The sequence below is a fragment of the Ascaphus truei genome, chromosome 3 (assembly GCF_040206685.1).
Source record: "Ascaphus truei isolate aAscTru1 chromosome 3, aAscTru1.hap1, whole genome shotgun sequence".
Taxonomy (NCBI): Eukaryota; Metazoa; Chordata; class Amphibia; order Anura; family Ascaphidae; genus Ascaphus; species Ascaphus truei.
Window position 1 is genome coordinate 78,961,503 of NC_134485.1, and position 18,364 is coordinate 78,979,866.

General features: G+C 43.6%; 1 protein-coding gene across 4 annotated transcripts in view; it reads right to left on the reverse strand.

Annotated features, from left to right (window-relative positions):
• Positions 1-18,364, reverse strand: part of CLUH (CLUH binding protein of NUMT mRNA) — a 74,531-nt gene that overhangs the window by 35,910 nt on the left and 20,257 nt on the right. For 2 of the 4 annotated variants that reach the window (XM_075594371.1, XM_075594370.1), the window contains exons 2-5: positions 6,699-6,895; positions 3,975-4,146; positions 3,242-3,385; positions 1,759-1,886 (exon numbers count right to left, since the gene is read on the reverse strand). In XM_075594371.1, coding sequence (XP_075450486.1) covers positions 1,759-1,886; positions 3,242-3,385; positions 3,975-4,146; positions 6,699-6,895 — 641 coding nt within the window. Of the gene's footprint in view, positions 1-1,758; positions 1,887-3,241; positions 3,386-3,974; positions 4,147-6,698; positions 6,896-15,135; positions 15,308-17,017; positions 17,174-18,364 lie in introns of those variants that run through there. The other 2 variants (XM_075594372.1, XM_075594373.1) reach the window with 2 other exon arrangements.

Below are 18,364 nucleotides of genomic sequence, written 5' to 3' on the forward strand. Positions count from 1 at the left end.
CAATACAATCACCTCTGCTGCTTCTTCTTCTCTTATCTTGAATACGCTCTCCCTCATGGGAAAAGGTGGAAAAATGTAAACCAGCGGATATTTCAAAGGGAATGATATTGTATCAATCCTAACATTGTGTATTCGTGAACAAAAGACTGAAACTGTGCAGTTGTATTCCGTTGCCATCAGATCTATGTCGGGACACGCACATCTGGTGCCCCCAACGAAGGTGAAAATGTCTTGTGTACGCTTTCAATCGAATAAAACAGATCGTATGTTTCAAAACATTCACGATCGAATGTTGACATTTGCAAAAGGGGAGGGCAATGTGAATACAGCAGATGGTTTAGGTACAATCGCCCAAAAATGTCCATGCTAAATTCAGGGTCAAACATTCAACTGCAAATCAAAATTTGGTCAAAAATATTGTGAAGAATTTGCACATCTAATTTTGACCCATTCACTCATCTCTAAAGTTTAGTTCTAGCTACAGCTTCCCAATGCGGAACAGCTTCAGCATTTCAGCCTCCTTTTCCCTAGCAGGAGAATTAGCTGGATCAGCAGACGCTTGCAGCCTGATCTGGAGATAGAGAGAAACAAAACACTGAGAATTTAAATCACCTGCTGGTGGGAGTTCTCATCCATGACACAGCCTTATTGGTTCCTGAGCAGCCAATGCACGGCCCTAGAGTGCTTAATATACGAGCACGTGCAGGGATAAATACTCTTCTTGCAGACAGCATTCCTGGCTGCGTGCCAAGGATGAGACACTGCGGCACAGTTCCTGCTCCATGGGAGGTCCTCCAAGAAAAATGAGTCTGAGCGCAGCTCAAGAAAAATTGCCTCTTGCAGCCCAACGATAAGGTAGGAGCAGAGTCTCTAACAAACATCCCCCCAAGCACAGCGTAGGCCGAACAACTGACCGGATGAAGGAACATATAGCTATGCCAGTGAGCACTCTCCAACCACAGCTGGGAGAAGCCAAACTCCCGGTGTGTGTAGTCATGGGGAAACGGGAGAAATATAAGCAAAGCATGGAACAAAAGTTTTTCAAAATCCACCAACATACTGATTGTTAAACGCCTATTCGACAAAAGAAAAATTAATGATGTCTAAAATATTGCCGCGGGGAAATAGACCATAAAATGTTTAGATTGGACACACAATTAACATGCTGTGATTATGGGAAATGGTGCGTGTGGCAACTGCATACGGCATTTGCGCAGCATTGTGAAGTTCTTCGCTTGGGTATAAAGGAAGACTATTAAAATCACCGGGACACTACGGCATATATTCATTAAAGTGTGATAGCCATTACCGCTCAGAAACGACCATTCACTTAAATAACGGTTAGCCACTGATCATGGCTATTGCACTTGAAAAACCATTTGTACAGATAATTGCTCACGGCAAAGCCATCTACAATATGAATGTGTAGGCTCAGATTTCAGAACAAGTTTAACATTCTGCAGTGAAAGGGATGAGCAACGAACAGCAAAAAGTAACTTAGTAGCTTGGGGGTGGGAATAAAAAAGGCTCTTATCCCACATTCCTTATCAGGGCCGGTGCTACCACTAGGCGAATTAGGCGGTCGCCTGTGGTGCCATATTCCCTTGGCCGGCCCTCTCCCATATAGGGTATGTGTACTACAAGTCTTCTCGATGTAGGAAGCAGATATCAGTTATGGTTTGTAGCAAGTGGCTGATTTCTAGCTGTGGTTTGATACAGCACAGAGCATTCATACGGTAGGCGACCGCAGGACATTACCTTCCAATCTTTGTTCGGTGGCTGAAGGGGGCACAGGGGTCGCTCTTTGCTGCCAGGCAAAATGTGCTCAGGAGGAGTGCAATCAATCTGCTCAAGTTCGGCGCCTTTCTTTTTCCTTTTCACATTGTCTAGAAGACAGACATTTCCCACATTGTTAATCGCAGCACCAAAATCACAGCACATGGCCTTTCATCATTAACAATGAGAATCAATAAGTAATAATAATAATAATAGTAGTTAATAATAAAGGGAACATGTACAGTGCTCGACTACAAAAATGTTACAATGAAAGATATTTCCCGGGCTACTGGAGGAAACGATGTCACTTGTATTAACTCTGCAAATGCCTTGTTGGAGGGACCTGCGGTGTTGGAGGGACCTGCGGTGTTGGAGGGACCTGCGGTGTTGGAGGGACCTGCGGTGTTGGAGGGACCTGCGGTGTTGGAGGGACCTGCGGTGTTGGAAGGACCTGCGGTGTTGGAGGGACCTGCGGTGTTGGAGGGACCTGCGGTGTTGGAGGGACCTGCGGTGTTGGAGGGACCTGCGGTGTTGGAGGGACCTGCGGTGTTGGAGGGACCTGCGGTGTTGGAGGGACCTGCGGTGTTGGAGGGACCTGCAGCACATTACAGGTCACTGAAGGATTTAATACACTGTAGAATATACAAAAAAAGGTTCTTATAGACTCGTCACTAGTTAAAGGTTGAGTTATTGGCACCAATGTCTTTAAGGAGATGATCCTTTGATTGGAGGAAAAAAATAAATAAATAAATTATTACCAGGAAACTTATGGAGGTGCCTCTACACCATATAAGATGTAATTAAAAATAGCAACCCATTGTATAGCTGTTATATAAGAACCTTTCCATGAGCTGCGTATTGACGGAATATCCACTAAAGTTTTTAAACATGGTGGCCACAGTTTTTGATGCTCTACGATTAACGTTTAAACTAACAATTATTTTCCATAACGTAGAGAAAAGATGGCACAAAAGTAGTTATGCAAAAATGCTATTGTTTACGGCATAGTAGTGGGCAGAACTAAAGTAACGTTTCGAAGACACAGCCCATTCCTCAGGCAAAAAAGCCACTGGAAGTGAACCATAGCATTTTCCCATAACTACTTGTGTGCCGCTATCTTTTCTCTCCATTAGACTACTATAGTCCTCTATTTGGAACATAGGGGCATTGATGGGTTAGCTTGCACCAAGGTTATTTCCTTGTACTCATATTGGCATTGGGAGTGCCTCTGTATACTGTACCTATGTATTACCAAGAGTTATTTTCCCTGTGACAGCGGAGCACGAAGAAGCTTCTGTGGACAGCAAAGGAGTCTGCACAGCACAACTGAACATTACAACCAAGATTTAGAAGGGGTCACAGAGAAGGTGAGGTGAAAGCCGACCACCACTCGGATTACTAGAACGGTAGCCTCTCTTTCAACAGTTACACATGATGCCCAGAGCACAGGGTTCCATTCACATACCTCCAAAGTCATCCTCACTGAAGACACTCAAGAATGAAAGGGAGTTGCAGTCGACGCCATTGAAAGCATCCGATGGGTCCAAACTCTTCAGGAGGTCTCGTATATGACGCACGTGAATTCTGGCTTCCCGCACCGTGTAGGGCTCTATAAGGTAAAACAAAGTCACAACTTTGTAGTCAAGTGGAAGAGAGACACCTATGGGCTCATATAGACACGAAGCATGGTCGTATTTTATACCAGTTGTGCATCAGAAAGACACGTGCCTTTCTAGCACAAAAGGGGTCAGAGCAACATTTGTGTGACCTACACAATGATACTGAATGTGACTCCATGCTTCCAGTTGCCCAATGCGTTTATTTTTTTTTAAGTAGTTTAAACAAAGACATCTGCTACACCTACCATGTTTATGATATGTATACCCCCACCCACACCTGGTCAAGCCTCCAGAGAAAAATAAATGAGAGCTACAATGCAGTAGAAGTGTCCGTATGTTAGAGGATGGTTGTAGGTTATTACAGTAAGTCCGTGGGATTTGGTCGCAATAATTACTGTCTCTATTATCCAATCGGAAGTGCTTAACATGGCTACACTGTGATATGGAATTTGTGGCAGGCCAGACACATAAAATGGACACCCCCAGCTATCGCAAAAAACATGTTTGGATTGGGAGTCCGAGGTGTAGAAAAATCAAGAAGCATCGAGTTACAGAATGAAAGTACACACACGGGCTCACCTTCAACCACTTTCAGGAGAGAGCCCTCCTGGAAACTTTCAATGGTTTTCAGCTCCGCAAAGTTGTCCAGCACATTTCCATCTAGTTGCAGGGAGAAGCAGGTCCTATGGCAGGTGTCCTCCCTGTCCATCAGAACCTGGTGAATTTCCTGCACCATCTCCTGGGGCGAGACCTGAAGAAAAAAAAAAGGAGGGAGACTATCAGACGCTACGGACATGAGAAGCATGGACTATTTAAGTAATTGATTTTCTTTGGGGAGAGGGACTGCACTTTTAAATAAGCATGATGGTTTATTATGAATGAGATCAATTAAATGGTCCATGATCAAGAAGAAAAAAAAACAACCACCGGAGAACCTCTTCTCCAAACTCTTCAATCGATGCAATACATTACCCTAACCCTACAAGTCTGAGAAACAATAATGTATGTTTGACGCCTTAAAACGAATGTTTTCCAGTTAGTATATACTGCTATACTGAAGGAGGTGGAAATGCAATCTTGTCTAGTTTCCTTGCCACACTCAGGCTATGGGGTTCCCCAGAAACTCAGAACTTGATTTCTACAGTTCCTCTATCCCTAGGACAGGGATGGCGAGCCAATGTCACATTACCCTGGCACTCCACTTTGTGACTGCCCGTCTGGAACGGCAACAATAAAATATGAAGGCAAGACTGCGGTGTTCGCGTCATCAATTATATTCTCATTTTAGTCTATGCACAAATTATTCTTGTATATTAGGTAAACTTAAACAAATCTGACACTTTTCAGCCTGCTCACTTTCTCTCCCCCCCAACCCCCAAACATCTCTATAAATGCAGAAACTTTTAAACTCTTGTTCAAAGCAAATAAAGTTTCCGGAGAATGTGAAATCTACTGGCGCGGTGTGTTGTGGCGCGGGACTTGGGGAAGGATAGGGGACAAGTATCAAATATGCTGCCATGCAATGGCTTTAAAAAACAAAGCCATAGATAATAGCATGTAGATTTTTGTTTTTTAGAATGATTTAGAATGATTATGGAGTGCACCCCCTCTGCCTGGGAGCCCCAGCGTTCGCGCCCCCACCACCCCCCCGGCTTAGAACGTCACATTACCCCGCAGCGTCATTTGATGTGCGTTGTCATGGCAACGCGTCACCTCACAGCCGCGTCGCCGAAGACCCAGCTACCAGCAGGTAAGGGACGTTAGAGAGGCCTCATGCCTCCCCAAGCATTTAATTTAAATGGCTTGTGGAAGGGCGCAGGGCCTCAGTAACCGCCCACGCCCCCCTAGCAAATCTTGCGTCCCCCAGTTTGTGCACCGGCTGGTTTAGGATATAGTGGCAGAGAATGTACAGTACAATGGCAATGTGTTACAGCACTGAATGGGATTAAGGGAACTCGGACATACGGACACACACTCTTTAGGCAGTATTTGCCAACCACTCCTTTGATGGCAATTGTATTGTTTTTGAACACAGATTTTACCATAGTAGTCGTAGTAGTAAGTACTGGTGTGGTCCCAAAAGAATCTTCTTCCAGCACACACCGATGTAGCCAGATTCCCCTTCACCGAAAAGCAGCGTAAAATAAATAAATAAAACCCAGAACATTTGCCCTGCCAGTTTACTGAAGCCTGAATCCTGCAGCATTTCCGGCAATGGGGGAAATAAGTCTGGCTACATCTGTACGCACAATGTGTGGTCCCAATGTCTTTGGTTCTTGAGTTAATGCTATATTACTAAACACCCCCCAGCATACCATGCTGCTAAATAAGACTATTGAAGCAAAGCTTTCTTCCAGGGGGAGAGAGACAAAAGTCGCTGTACCAGGGATGTCCTGTAGGCCATATACAAAGGTATACATCTACCAGGAGTAGCTCAGTGGTAATGAAGCCAGGAAACCAAGTTCAAATCCCAATGTCACCTTTCCTTGTGACTGAGCAAGTCCCTCAATCACCAAAACTAGATTAAAGGCTCTATGGGACAGGCACTCATTGTGCCTGCAAAATGAAATGTGCAGCGCTGCATACACGGTCAGTTAATTTGGTTGTCCAAAAAGCAATCTAAGCTCGTTCGACAAGTTCATTTGAAACTCTATAGCACTAGAACCTGATAATTAATAAACGTGACAACAGGAAAATGTACCTTTTGGAGTAAGCTATTCAGGTTATGGTTGCAACTCAAAACTTTTCATTACAGAATTTCTTGTGATACCTGAACAAGAGGCTTTACACCCTCTACACAAAACGCTGAACAGTCATCCCCAAAATAGGTGTTGCAGGTTGTTGTGTGGAGGGGCTGTAGCAGTGATCACGGTGTTGGTCTCCTGTATACAACTTTGTGAGTTAAATTCTAGCATCAGCCATCTACATTGTGTGTGATCTTGCGTGAATCATGTTATCTCCCCGTGACTCGGCCTACTCACCCTTAACTGGGGATTAAATACCAAGATCAAACCCAAGAGGTACCTACCTTGATAAAGGGCTTTTTGCCTGAAACACGTAGGTGCTGTTAAATGGCCTATATGTCTGTGTTTTTGATCAAATACATTTTTCACTATGGGAACGATTCCTCTGTAATATCACTTTTTTCAATTGAGATGTAGTGCTCTGCCTTTTTCTCCGTTTCTCCCCACCCCAGAGGTGGCTGAGCAAATACCTCTGCAGTCTAACTAAAGCTCTTTGGCAATACGGCTGATTCAGAAATACACAATATTCCACGTACGGCTGATGAGAAACATGCCTTACCTGAATAGAAAACATCTCTATCCCAGGGACTTGTATCTTGACTGTGAAACCAGTGTCCTGGATGACGATGACCTCCTGCTCGTTTCCGTCGTCATCTAGCTGGTCTTCCAGTTCATGTCCATTCTGCTTATACTCCTCCTCGGGCTGATGCTCATGGACGCCATCACCATTCATCAGAGTCATGCCGGTTGAATGATCTGCGGCCACCCATGAGAAAAGGCAAGAAGTCATTAAACGCATCATGGTGCAGAATTCCTGAAGCCACATTGATTCCAGAGAAGTACAGGCATACCCCGCATTAACGTACGCAATGGGACCGGAGCATGTATGTAAAGCGAAAATGTACTTAAAGTGAAGCACTACCTTTTCCCACTTATCGATGCATGTACTGTACTGCAATAGTCATATATGTGCATAACTGATGTAAATAACGCATTTGTAACAGGCTCTATAGTCTCCCCGCTTGCGCACAGCTTCGGTACAGGTAGGGAGCCCATATTGCTTTTCAGGACGTGCTGACAGGCGCATGCGCGAGCTGCCGTTTGCCTATTGGGCGATATGTACTTACTCGCGAGTGTACTTAAAGTGAGTGTCCTTAAACCGGGGTATGCCTGTATAGCGATAACCTCGGAATAGGCCAATGTGATAGTTAAGGTGTAGAAAGTATAGGATATTAACAGCACCTCAATAGAGGTAAATCGCTAATTAAATAAAGGTGTGGTGCACGAGAACATAATAGGGACAATGATTCCCTCTAAATTGGCAATAAAGAACATAGAAAGTGTTCCCAGCACTCAATAGAAAATATCAATGTAAACGACACTGAGTGATAAAAAGTGTAAGTTTTATGATTAGATAAATTTGAACAAATCTGGCAAACAATTTGCAATAGACAATGATACTGTCCTAGTCTATCAAATATAACCACAAATGGTATCCAAACAGCACACACAGTGAAATGGGTAAAAAAAGAGGGAGGGAGAGGAGGTAAAGGAAAACGAGGAGGGGAGGGGGAGAGGGGGGTGAAAACAGGGGAATAGTGGGGTCCCTTATTCCCCTATTTTCATCCCCCTCTCCCCCTTGTTTCCCTTACCTCCTCTCCCTCCCTCTTTTTTTACCCATTTCACTGTGTGTGCTGTTTGGATACCATTTGTGGTTATATTTGATAGACTAGGACAGTATCATTGTCTATTGCAAATTGTTTGCCAGATTTGTTCAAATTTCTCTAATAGTAAAATTTACACTTTTTTGCATATCATTCAGTGTCATTTACATTGATATTTTCTATTGAGTGCTGGGAACACTTTCTAAGTCCTTAAAGCTGCAGTTCAGTCTTTTTTTTTTTAAATTAATTTTTTTACTTCAATAGTTTTGTGGGCAATCTCTAATTACCTAAAGAACTGTATAGCTGCAGGTCAATTCGTTCTCCATGTATTGATAGGCGAAATTTGGTGACATAATTAGAGCTGGCATCTGTTTTTCTTCTGCTTCTGTCTCTCAGTGGAAGCTCATGAATATTCATGAGCACTCCTGCACTGACATGTGCTAGAGGGAGGGCAGGGCTGACAAAGGGGTGTGCCAGGGCTTGTGACAGGACATGAAGGGGCAGTGCCTTAGCAAATGGCTGTTAAAATAGAATACAAGAAAATTGGTCTTTCAAAGTTGTTTTTTTAAAAACAGAAAATGCTAAAAGTATTTTTTTCTTACTACAGAACTGATTTATTAAATAAAACACACATGCAGGATATTGACTGAACTGCAGCTTTAAGTACAGGAAAAGCAGGAAGTAAGTCGGAGTCCCTGATTGGACACCAGGCCTAGTTGCACCGCCTTCCCTGTGACTCACTGAAGCTGCAGGGGGTGGGGAAAACCTATGATTAGTCCTGGCACCCCGATGTGAATATTATAGTACAGCTGATCTACACCACAATGTGAATATTATAGTACTGCTGATATACCTATTTGTACCTATAACTCTCAATATGTATAAACAAGAGTTCTCTTGTACCTATTGATAAAGCACAGAAACTTCCGCTAATTACAGCAGCTTACAACTGATTACCTATATACTGCATGTAAAACACAAATTTGATGCAATAAAGGTTTTTTTTTTAATGGATTGTATAACCATTACTATTGTGTGTAGAAGGATATACATATTAATATTATACAGCAGTTGTGTTTTAAAATACCTCCATAAAAGGTTTTCACTTTTTTGGAAGCTCTTCTATCCTGTGCAAATAGAGGAACTTAAAATGCACCTTTGTTTTAGATTCTGTATGTCAGGCGGGTCCTGGAGGACTCCTTTTTTGGGGGGGCAGAGGAGGGTGTGACCGAATGTGATCGCTGTTTTTCACTTCGTTCTATTGGATTATTTTGACACTGAATGGGTTAACATCCGGTTCCTCAGCATTCTACAATCTATAGTCCCATTCCAGGTTGCTTCTGGACAGGCGGTCAAAACCAGGACTGGACTACACTGATCTGTGTATCAAAAACGCATGTACTTCTGTTTGGATCATTAAAGAGAGATCAAAACCTGAACCTACCAAAATACAATTGAAACAAGGCACTACTTCAGGATTCGCACACTAAGGCTACGGCCCCGCTGTCTGCGCTGCACGCGCGCCTGCCAGGCTGGCGGCGCGTGCAGCAGAGTTCCCCGGTCTGCAGTGAGCTGCAGGGGGAAAGACAGGGGGGGTGCGTGACGGGGGAGTGGCCATGACGTCACCTGGCAGGTTCGCCCTCATTGGCTGAACCGCCGGGGGCCGAGGCCTAGCGCTCCGTCGCTACTACTAATCACAATTTTCCTGTCTGCAGGAAAAACGTGCGGCGCAGCGGGCCTGGCCCCATTGTGGGATGGCTCCTGTCCTCGCAGCGCCCGCCATAGCGAGCACTGCAGTAGGCAGCAGGGACCAAGCCTAAGGAAGCTGCTTATCAGCAAGGATGCAGATAGATAGCACTGCTCAAGCCAAGGTCTTCCCCCCTCCCCCCCCACCCAAGGGTTTTGCTCGGTTGTCTACTGATATAGGGATAGAGATTACTACTTGGGTGAACGCAACCCCTCCTCCCCACTTATCAAACGAAACATGTTGCGATATATAACAGGGTATGACTCCACACATACAAGATCCAAAAGCTTCTTCTTGATAAATGGAGCAAACACAAGACTGCATCATGTGCTCCCCAGGCTGTCTGCCCCAATTCCATCTACACACGGGTTAAGGCGTTAAATCTGAGTAAATAATGCTTAGTTACTAGTGTGTGCGTGTATATAAATATATATAGTTACTAGTGTTTGTATATAAATATATATAATTGAGTACAGCAGGGCCCCGCTTCTCGGCGATCCGCTGATACGGCGGCACCGAGAAGGGGGCCGCCATCTTTGATTCTGAGGAGCGCATGCGCAGACCGGCGGCCGCGCATGCGCAGACCGGCAAAAACGCCGTTCTGTGCATGCACAGAACTGAAAATCGCCGGATCAGCTTTACGCCGATTTTCACTATACGGCGGGCCCCTGGAACGGAACCCGCCGTGTGTGTGTGTGTGTGTGTGTGTGTGTGTGTGTGTGTGTGTGTGTGTGTGTGTGTGTGTGTGTGTGTGTGTGTGTGTGTGTGTGTATATATATATATATATATATATATATATATATATATATATAAAAAAGTATTGCTAATAAACTAAACATGGTTGCCTGAAACATGGGAAGTTTCATCTATTTTGCTTTTTGTGGGATGTTACTGTGTTGAGGACATACTCTATTCCACAGACACTGTGCCCTTCCCTCTCTCTCTCTGTTCACTTCTTCCAACATAGCACTTAGATTGTAAGCTCTCCGGGGGCAGGGATTTCCTTTCCTATTGTCTGCAACTTTGTAGCACTTATTAAACTACAATTCTCTGTATTGTCTCAAGCGCCAGGTACAGCTGTCGGCGCTATATAAAGATACACATACTTCTTCAATCTGACCCCTTTGTGAGATTTGGCAGGGGGGGAGGGGGGGTTGTACATAGTTATAGTGACACCAAACAGTAAGGGCAGTGCCAACATTTGACAAACATTTATTGATTGACATCTTATCATTCGGAGTCGATGACAGCGGAATGCTCAGAAAAAGCAATATTGACGACTGCATTTGCATCTCAAACCTCAAAATAAAAAGGAGTGCTCCTTCTACAAAACAGCTAAATGGAAACGCAAAGTACACACAATCTTTAAAAACAAGGCACCGTTCTAATTACTTAAAATCTGGTTCTGTCCCAATTGCGTTTCCTTTTTTTCCCCCTGAAAACATACTCAATTACGAAATCTGACAGACTGTTGATATTTTAGTGTAAAATGGTGACGCAACGTTAATTTTATGCAGGACTATTCGTATACACCATTTTTTTTTCAACTGCCCTTAAAAACACTCATCACTACAACTTTGTAAATACCATTTGTTCATTTGGCACTTTAATCCCTGTAACTTTGCGATTGCTGCAGATCCGTTTATTCAGCCCCTACAAACAATGCGTTTGCGGACACATGTTGTGGACTGGTTTTGAGTTAGGCTTTTGAGCAAAAAAATAAATAAATAAATAAACCCCTGCCAGAGATCCGTTTATTCAGCCCCTACAAACAATGCGTTTGCGGACACATGTTGTGGACTGGTTTTGAGTTAGGCTTTTGAGCAAAAAAATAAATAAATAAATAAACCCCTGCCAGATTCCTAACATACATTGGAGCATAGCTTAAAGCTGCAGTTCAGTCTTTTTTTTTTTTTTACATTTATTTGTTTACTTCAATAGTTTTATGTGTGCAATCTCTAATTAGCTAAAGAACTGTATAGCTGCCGGTCAATTCGTTCTCCATGTATTGATAGGTCGAAATTTGGTGACATATTAAAAGCTGGGATTTGTTTATATTCTGCTTGTCTGTCAGTGGAAGCTCATGAATATACATGAGCAATCCTGCACTGACATGTGCTAGAGGGAGGGCAGGGCTGACAAAGGGGTGTGCCAGGGCTTGTGACAGGACATGAAGGGGCAGTGCCTTAGCAAATGCTTGTTAAAATAGAATACAAGAAAATTGGTCTTTCAAAGTTGTTTTTTTAAAAACAGAAAATGCTAAAAGTATTTTTTCTTACTACAGAACTGATTTATTAAAAAAACACACATGCAGGATATTGACTGAACTGCAGCTTTAAGTACAGGAAATGCATGAAGTAAGTCTGAGTCCCTGATTGGACACCAGGCCTAGTTGCACCGCCTTCCCTGTGACTCACTGAAGCTGCAGGGGGTGGGGAAAACCTACTACAGAACTGATTTATTAAAAAACCCACACATGCAGGATATTGACTGAACAGCAGCTTTAAACCGAGCAGCAGAAATGTAATATACCCATGTGCTTTCAGTTTAGTGCAACGGAGATAGTTGCAAAGTAGGACAGCGCCTCAAAACAAGAAGCCGAGCCTCAGCACAGCGCCATATAATTAATATGATGCAGGGGATTTTCACTGCCTATAATTGAGTTCTATCAAACAAGAAACAAATGTTCCCAAAATTGGCGCTCCCACACTCCCAGTGTTCAGCCACACAACGAGATAGATTGCGGTTAGCCTTGCGATGTTCCTTCATCCTACTGGAGGCTTATTTGTACCTAGCCCTTTAAGGCTTGGCAGTGTGATGTCCATGTCATACTAGACTATCTTTGATTATTATTATACCTTTTCTGTTCCATTTGTTGTATTTTGGTGTTTATTCCCCATTACATTGCTTTGTTTGTACTGCTTAAAACCCTCTCCCGATAACCATCAAGACTTGCAAAGGGGCGTGTGCATCCGGCTTGCTGCACTCTGTGCTGCACCAACAGTATGGGAACCGCAAGCGTCTCTCTCTGTATTAGAAGCTGCTGTATTAGAAGCATACATTAAATGAACTGCACTGGCATGTATATACTGCATAGTTATTGAAAGGTGCAATATCACGTAGCATCATATACTGGCGTGACAATACATAGAAAGCACTTCACCATTAAGAACACTTTATAATGTAAGATCCGTTTACTAGCTGCGTATATTTAGACCTGGAAGTCTAACCAGCACAAAAACATTAAGGAACAGGGGTGGACAACTCCATCCAGTTCCAAAGGCCCCACACAGGCCAGGGAACTTCCCAGCAAGAACGCCTGCTTCAGCACAGGTGGCTCAGCCACCGAGAGCAACCTGTGCTGAAGCAGGGATATCTTTAAAACGACCTGTTTGCGGGTGGGGGGGGGGGGGGTGGGGGGTCTGAGGACTGGAGTTGGCCAGCCCTGTATAAAAGCAATTGTAATGGCAAGATGGGTCTGCAGCTTTAACCAACAATCTGTGTTGTTGCCATGATCAATCTGTAGCGTTGTTTTGTTCTCCTCTGCTCAGGTTTAGAATGTGCCATTGGCCGGGATAATGTTCCCAACGGTGTACTAACTTTGTAACTGATCTTGTTAGCAATGCTTGAATAGTAACCATGAAACTGAAAGTGTTTCGTTTGCCATGCATTTTTGGAACATGAAAAAGAACGTCGCTGACTCCGCTGCTATGAGGTACTGGAGTGTCTGAACAAGATGGCCTTCTAGTGCAATTTGTATTTATGATGCTTTTGTCCTATTTATAAGATGGCCTCTGCTATACTTTATTCTGGTGACTGCACAACTCGCTTACTATTAGGATCACCAGCAGCCTCTGGTCAGCAGCCATTTTAATTTCCCCAACATTTTACCATGTCTGAAATTAAAACCTTCTGAATCAGGGGCATGTGTGATTTGTGATAGGACATCCTAAAGTCAGACAATACAGTGTAAGGCCAATGACTCCTTGTATATTACAGTATATTACAGTATAATGCTCGCGTTTGTGCACAAACTGGCTTTTTCACGGTGATCACACACACTTCGGTGCGACTTTATTTTCCTGTTTTCTAGTTATGCAATTAAATGTTTTCTGAGACATTTCACGGTCGAGTGTATTTACTTTAACCCTTAGCGTGCCATAGAGGACTGCCTTGCATTTGGTTTGCAGTAACAATAAAAACTTTCCCAGTACGATGAGTGCAAGTCCAGCATCTTGCTTCCAATAGAAAGCCTTCCTTAGGCTGCGCTTATAGTGCCGGCGCCCAAAAACAAATACATTGCCGCCGCCGCGTACGCTTATAGTGCGCGCGACGGTGACAATGCGACGTCACCGCTGCGGAAACTGGAAGCCGGCAAATGTGATTTTTCAAGGGCTGTCGCGTCATGTGACGGCCCTTGAACAAATCAAATTGCCGGAATCCCGCGACCCTTAACTTTCGCCGGTGGCGACGGCGACGTCACCCGCCGTGTCGCCGTCGACGGCACTATAGGCACGGCCTTAGACATCGGATACGACTGTTCAACCCAACATGAAAGTTCTTCATAGATTCTGGATTGTATACAGGAATACCCCGCATTAACGTACACAATGGGACCAGAGCATGTATGTAAAGTGAAAATGTACTTAAAGTGAAGCACTCCCTTTTTTCCCACTTATCGATGCATGTACTGTACTGCTATCGTCATATACGTGCATAACTGATGTAAATAACACATGTGTAACAGGCTCTATAGTCTCCCCGCTTGCGCACAGCTTCGGTACCGGTAGGGAGCCGGTATTGCTGTTCAGGACGTGCTGACAGGCGCATGCGCGAGCTGCCGTTTGCCTATTGGGCAATATGTCCTTACTCGCGAGTGTACTTAAAGTGAGTGTCCTTAAAGCGGGGTATGCCTGTATGACTTTTGCAGCCTTACATGTTAACCTCAAGGTAACAGGAATGCTTTGCAAGTTTCTGGCACTTAGGGGAGTCATGTAGTTTGTGAAGCAAGGCTGCATGTCGTATGTTTAAGGAGCATCACTACAGATCTATAGCCCAATATAAATAAAAGGTCTTGGTGCATTCCAAAGTTATCTACCAAATACACACCCTTCTACTGTCTGTGTCAAATAATAAAGCAGCCAGGGGTGGAACGCGTCTCTGCTGCCACTTGACGCTGGCTCCTAAATATACGTCTGCCTCCTAAGTAATTTATATTGTTATCCGCCCCTGAAAGCAGCAGTTGAAAACTCCCTTGTGCTGAATGAGCAACAAAGCATTAGGGAGTATGATTATGTCCATTGAAGCTATATTTTTTGTTTAGACAGAGAATCATATTTGGCTTCCTTCTGTTGCTAATTATGACTGCTGCCCACTTCCCAAGTCCAACCAATAATAGAAATGTACAGTGATTGTCACAATAGTTATTACTGCCCACTAATGTACAGTAATAACAGGTACTGTACAACACAAAAACAACATTTGCAGCATGGTGATGTTATGCATTTTCACTTTAAGTTATACTTTTCTCTAGACAGAAGGTGTATAAATGGGAAGTGTTTTACAACAACATTGCAAATACAGACCTGAAAGCTTCGCTCCAACAAGGCATCCAACAAGCAGCACGTTTCAGGGCCCAGCCACAAGATGATTGAAAATCGGACAGTGGTGGCTATTTGCAAAATTCATCCACCAAAAATATTTGACATCAGTATTTCTCCAAACAATCTAATAATGGCAACTCTCCAGTAGCATTCTGCTGTAAAACAGCATGTTCAGAGCTTAGTCAGCTCACCCAACAGTCATTATAAACGTCGTAATTGCTCTAGTACTTAAACATGGGATGTGACCCAACATGTAAAAAAGCAACAGAAAACACAATCGAATGCACGCTCAACACCCTTACTGGGTAACAATGCAAACAAAAATGCTGGTAATTGTTAATAACTGTGCCTTTATACATTTTTGTAACATACTGTGCAAAGCCTACAATTCACCATAGTTTACTTTGTTCCATTGAAAACAAATCTCTACTAAACGCTGCATAAAAGCCTGGAATGGCTGTAGATAACCTTTTGAATTTCTTTTTTAAATGGTGCAGGGGCTGTCGCTTTTTGCATGGGTCATTGCCAAGTATTCAGTGGTCCATTGAAAAAGGCAACACTTATTCTTACTTCTGTACCCTGCACTTGATATTCCCACCATCCCCAGCCCTCTCCGTATACCGTGGCAGCATCGTGATGGAACCATGCCTACAACTTACAATGAATGAAAAGCACACCATGAACAACATGATGCAGGGGGGGAAGGGAGGGCATAGATCTGCATAGAGTACCAGGCCTGCACAACTCCAGTCCTCGAGGGCCGCAAACAGGCCAGGTTTTCAGGATATCCCTACTTCAGCACAACTGGCTCAATTAGTGGCTCAGTCATACTGAGCCAATAATTGATCCAGCTGTGCTGAAGTAGGGATATCCTGAAAACCTGGCCTGTTTGCGGCCCTCGAGGACTGGAGTTGTGCAGGCCTGGTAACTAACTTGCCTGCTACAAAATGTGTTCACAAACAAAAAACAGAGTTAACATCAGCTTTCAATGCAAAAATGACAGTGGCTGCTAATATAGCATAGAAAGAAGGTAGTGCATGCACTCAGTCACACTGGTAAATAAGGGGGGTACTTAGCTGCCGGTGCGCTGGACCCGGGGAAATCCTGATGTCCCGAAGTAGTCCAGTAGGTAGAAAGGAGGCAGGCACACAGTCTTTATCAGCAAAGAAATGTAATGTGCCTAAGAAAGCGACGTTTCGGCAGTGCAATACTGCCTGTCTCAAGGTGTGGGCTACAAGGTACAGGGTAGTACCTTGAGACGGGCAGTATTGCACTGCCGAAACGTCGCTTTCTTAGGCACATTACATTTCTTTGCTGATTAAGACCTGCCTCCTTTCTACCTACTAATGTAGCATAACAGACCACCCGGTTCCTGCAACATTAACCCCTTCTATGTCGAAGGGTCCCACAGAGACACCTGAAACACTGCTCTGGCAGTAAAGGTGCTAAACAATGTTATTAAGTGTGAATTTCCTGCTCCGGGCCTCCATAGCTACTTTAGAAGCTGCCAAATACGTCCTTCGTTTGCTGGCCTCAAGAAAATCTGTGTTTCTCCCGGCAAGCACAAAGTCTGATCTTAAGATAAAGATCCCAGTGAGGACCCAAAGCAATACGCAACAATAAAATCATTAGAAGTATAACGAGTGAGTCTGTGCATTGAGACGAGTGGCTTGCTTGCAGCAGCACATCTGGTTAGCCACATACAGAAGTGTGTCCCTCCCACATCTGAGAATTGTACACAACGTACCCAGGCTCACACAGTCATTTTAAGATCAAAGGAAGAACGTAGGATTGTAATCTGAAAGAGTCCGGCCTGATGTACAAAAAAAACAGTATCGCCCATTCAAGAAAACAAATAAATTACCTGCAAAACGGTCTGTGTCCCCCAGGACAAATACTGATGTCGGCAGAGAACAGTTTACACTGTGACTTGATGCAGAACGATAAAGAAAATCGCTCCTTAGCCCTCCAATTGCAGAAGGAGAGGGGGGATAAAAAGCTGATGGTAATCAAGTTTGACACAAAAGTTTAAAAAATGCGTTAAGGAGGGTGTGGCTGCAACCCAAGGCAGAAACCGGCTCTGTAGGTTTTTTTTTGGTTGAGTTTTATTAGGTTGCCTTCACTGCTGAATATGGTGTTCCTGCACTTCAGTGGGAATGTACATAGCCGGGCTCTAACAACCCGGGAGTGTCATATGATACAAACAAAAGGATATCATTTTCATGCTGCCAAACTGAATGCAGAGCGTTGCTGTACTAAAGCAATCCCAATGCTTCAATCAGCCCCCCTCCCCCAAAACAACAACGTTTGGGGAGATAAAGACCGACACAATACAGGAATATATCCTTTAACTTTTTAGACTGCTGGTGTCAGAGTAACAGTGCCCAATACACTGCATACAAAGAAATGCAGATCTTATGTAAACAAGCATTTGCTCCAAATCTACAGTGAGAAGTTTAAAACATGCACCTCCCCCCCTTGGTGAAGACTCCCTGGGTATGTTTCCAGGGAGTGAGAAACAGTGCTGGTTTGGGCCGGAGTTACAAAAATTCTTAGATGGAGTTGGCCAATTCAGTTCCTCGTGGACCACAACGGGGCAAGGTTGGCACACCTCCAAACCAAAGCCCACATCACCTCCAATTAAAGACAAGTAGCAAGAATTGCCTTTTCATAGTGAGCACAATTATACACAGAAATATGCTTGAGGTGTTCTTAGAATTACAATTGGACTACGCCGTTCTACAACATTGTCACAGGGCCGTGACAATAAAACAGGTCTAATATCGTGGATTAGATTCCTATTTGATAGTGGGCAACATCTGTTTTAAAACAGCTCTCCAAGCTGCCTTCCCACCCCCACCCACCTCCTGTAATACTATGTATTTGCATCAATACAATCCACACAATAAGTAATTAGCCAAGTTGCCAAATCGATCCGTTATTGTGATCTATCGGCAAAGATTCGGCTTGCGGGTTCACTAAATGACTGCAGGGGAGTATTGACTCAGTATCTGACTTTGTAAATGGTTGCTATAGAAACGAACATAAAAAGGGCTTGTTATATTACAATACGTGAAAATGGTCATTGAGTGGTTCTAAAAAAAAAATCTACTAGTATTTTCTTATAGTACAGAACGGATTTATTATTTTTTTTTAATTAAATAAATACATGTAGGATATTGATTGGTCTGCAGCTTTAAAAGTAACAATT